The sequence below is a fragment of the Histoplasma capsulatum genome, genomic scaffold, assembly GCF_000149585.1.
Source record: "Histoplasma capsulatum NAm1 scaffold_7 genomic scaffold, whole genome shotgun sequence".
NCBI lineage: Eukaryota > Fungi > Ascomycota > Eurotiomycetes > Onygenales > Ajellomycetaceae > Histoplasma > Histoplasma mississippiense.
Genome location: NW_001813976.1, coordinates 1,055,235 through 1,058,905, shown reverse-complemented (window position 1 = coordinate 1,058,905; position 3,671 = coordinate 1,055,235). Strand labels below are relative to the sequence as shown.

Sequence of the window (3,671 nt, the reverse complement as noted above, 5' to 3'; positions counted from 1 at the left end):
AGGAGAGGCGGGCTTGGTGCTGTACTTTACGAGACAAAAGCGTGGCCCTGGGCGAGGTGAGTGCGGGTGTTCTGTGGGGCGGTTGGCTGGACCGTGAGCCCGGGCCCTTTCCAGCAATCCCTCAGCACATCCTCCACCCCCGCCGGGCTTTTTTTAGCTTCTCGCGCCGGCCTGCTGCTTCGGCCTCCTTTTTTTCCCTCCTCTTCCTCCTCTCCTCTGCCTCTTCTACTTGCTTCTCTCTCTTCTTCCGTCTTCCTCCTCTTCCTCCTCTTCCCGCCTTCGTTCCACCCACCATCTAGATGACGACGTGAATTTAATAATACTTATTTTTCCTTTTCCTGTTTTCATTTTCGTTGCACACCCAACACTCGCTCTGGGTTCAACGGAATTACGCTCGCTACCTTTTCTTGTGTCCTCGTTTTTTTTATTTATTTATTTATTTTTTGTATTTTGTCCGAAAAATATTAGTCCCCTGCTAAAACCACAGCCCAAAAGCAGGAAAGGAAAGAAAAAAAACGAAAGAAAGAAAGAAAAGCAGTCAAATAGTCAAGTCACACCCAAGGAAGAAGAAATACAAAAGAACACCCAACAACACCACCAACAAGCAAGCGACGGTAAAACGTCTGCCCTTTTTAAAACCGACCTGGATCAATAACTACACATCCGCCGCACAACCAAATCAACAATAAACATCATAGCGATCTCCTGCTCGAGTCTCCTTCGTTTAGGCTCAGGCTCGTTCGGCTTCGTCTTGTCATCTTGCAAGTGTCAAGTGTCGTCGGACAGCATATATCTCTCGTGCTGTGTGCCCGATGTATCACTGAACGTCGTATCTGGAAAAGCCCCGCGAAGAAATATCTGCCGCTGCCATACCGTCAAACGATCCTTTTTTTAGCTCCTTCTCTTCCTCCTCTGCCTTTTCTTTTTGGAGCCTAGGGTACAACGGCAAAGGAAAAAAAATTAAAGAATAAAACCTGAGGGTGAAGAAAAATTAAGATAGTTCAGAAAAACAAAAGGAACCGAATAGGAAAGGAAAGGAGGTCAAGAGAATATTGCATAACGACATCAGAATATTTCATCTAAACAACGCAAAGCGACTGCTTCTCGTTGTCCATCGACTTTTTGTCCCGTCGCACCAGCTTAAAGCTCCCCAAGCTCTATTGGCTCCCGTTGGCCGTTCGTTCAATTCTGGGTCTGCCTACCTACCATAGAAACCTCCCGTGTCGGTCGTTTGCCTTGTGGATTCTGACGGGAAGCGAAGAGACGCCATCCTTTTTTTTTTTTTCTTTTTCTTTCTTTTTTTTTTTTTCCCTTTCTCACATACATGCAAGAGGGGAAGAAAGAAAACGAAAGAAACGAAAAACACTAATTTGTATTCTGCCTGCCTGGACTCCTCCATGGAATAATCGATCGTCTTACTCCCGCCAAACAACCATCTACCCATAATAATAATATTCTCCTCATCCAGGGTCTCCCTGACTCCGCCTCGGTCTGCATTCGCTTTTCCGGCGAGGTCGAATTCCATCCGTTTTATATCAGTTGCGTCCGAACTCTTGACCAAATCTCAAATCCTGTATCAAATTCGCGTGCGGTCACATGATAGCATCATCGTGAACGTGATTATTATATTCTCTCCGTCAGTCCGTCTCCCTTCCGCCATCGACGGGACGACTGTCGTCTGCCACTGCTGTCTTGGAAGGAAGAAGGAGCACGATCGCTGGCTCTCTCTTTGTGTGAGTTGAATTCTGTGAGGTTAGTAGTCGCCCGTGTTTGATTTGAGATTGTATTCCTTACTATTATCATTATTGTTTATTATTCCTTTTTTTTTTTTTTTTTTTTTTTTTTTTTTTCCCCCTTGCTATTTTTTCTCCCTTATGAATGGGCTCCAGGCGAGCGCTTATCCAATATGTCTCGCCGGTTGCCGTAATATCCGCGTCACGGTCTATGTTCCTTTCTCTCTGCGGCTACATCCTGGCCCTCTTTGCTCGCTTTGTTTCATTACACTATCTGTTTACCCTGCAGATGTCATTTCCAATACCCACGGTTCTCTCCAAACGTGTTTGATGCTATATATCCTTTTTCTTTGGGGAAGGGGGAGGTTACTAAATAGCTAATTTTTATCTTCCAGCACATACACCACCGCCAATCTTGCCGCCTCTTTGAAACATCTGGAAAAATTTTCGCCTCGTCACGGTATCTGCTTTATTCGTTTTTTTAACAGTCACTCGGTGAGATTTCTTTCTCTCAGGCTGCAACGAGCCGGCGCTTCTGTTTTGGAATGAGTCCATGCTGATCGACGAAGCAGTTTATCTCGCGCCAATTGTTCCTATTCCCAACTATCGTTTTAGCTTGCTTCAGCTTCCCGAAACTCGAAATTACCTAGAGTGCTCAGAAACAACTGTCCGTAGCGCCCACGGCTTCCATCGTGCTCAAATAAATTAATCTACCGACCTTGTTGTGCCAAACGTACCGAAACAACCGTGAACATTCTTTCGATCTCGTCACTCTAGCGCCTTCAGTGTCCACTCGCCGCGTCTCTTGCGCTCAAAGATCTGGGGAATACTAATTCTTCAGGGTCTTTTCGCAAAGAGGTCGTGAGTCTGTGGCAAGTGCGGGACTTCGTCTCACCTTTTAGAACCGCGGTTCTATATGCTGACTCGGAGTCTTTGTTTTGCAACTTATTTTTTTGAGGTTGACTAACAATCCTCAATCTCGTCGCTCGTTTTTGTCTCGGAGAGCCGCCTGAGGGTGTTCTCCACCATCGTTTCTTTTACCGTTCTTTTTTGAGATTTTTGAATCTCGTCCACTCGCTTTATTTAAATCAGTTTTTCCGCGTTGCAGTTATTGCAACACCGTCACCCTGGCGTTCCCAAAGAATCACTGTGCTCAAGTATGTTCTATGTCTAACGTCTCCCATCTTCCCCGTTTCCAATCTGTGTTTGATTCTCCTTCCCTCTCATCTCCCATGCATTTCTCCACACACATATTCTCCAATTCCCATTCCGCACGCGTACCTGCTCTAATGGTATCTCTTAACACTGTTCTCACCCCTCGTTTTCCCTTTCCTTGTGTTACATTGCTAACTCGCTGTTTCTGCCCCATCATTAGCTGGATCTGGATTTCCAGACTCCATTGATCTTCGACGAATCTTTTGACTTTTCCGAACCTGAGGAATCGAGATTCGTAGGAGCCTTTTCAGACGGCCTTCTAGCCAAGTCTGGAGGCTTATTTTCCATGTCGGCTTACGAGAAATCTCCACAAGCCGATTTCCTTGGTGAGTGCCCTTTGCATTCTTTTTATTTCTATTTCATTTTCTTTTCTTACCCTGTTTTTGTGGCCTTTATGGTCAATTTCCATCGCCAAGGAAACATCCGTCGCCATGGAAATTTAATTTTTACGGGGGAAGGAGGGGGGGAAACCATGCAATTTTTAAATTTGGGCATGTACCAATCACGAGTCGTATTTTCGGATCAGAGCAGATGGTTGCACATGGTATGGATTTATTTTAAACTGACAGCTGTGTTCGTTTGGTTTTGCTAGATTATGATGCCACGCGGGCACTTCATGACACGGCTGGATTCTCCGCTTATGCTCAGCCTCCCTACGTAACACATCTATTTCAACTGGGCCCTGGAAAGCCACACCATCCCGGACGATGAGAGCGTACATTA

General features: G+C 45.6%; 1 protein-coding gene across 1 annotated transcript in view; it reads right to left on the bottom strand.

Annotated features, from left to right (window-relative positions):
- The window catches only part of HCAG_05955 (predicted protein), a gene marked incomplete at both ends in the record, with an annotated part of 3,266 nt that extends 1,996 nt beyond the window's left edge, over positions 1–1,270 (bottom strand). Inside the window, 3 exons of the mRNA XM_001538300.1 lie at positions 31–295; positions 660–758; positions 1,207–1,270. Of these exons, the coding sequence (XP_001538350.1) occupies positions 31–295; positions 660–758; positions 1,207–1,270 (428 nt within the window). The remainder of the gene's footprint in view (positions 1–30; positions 296–659; positions 759–1,206) is intronic.
- Positions 1,271–3,671: the final 2,401 nt, after the last annotated feature.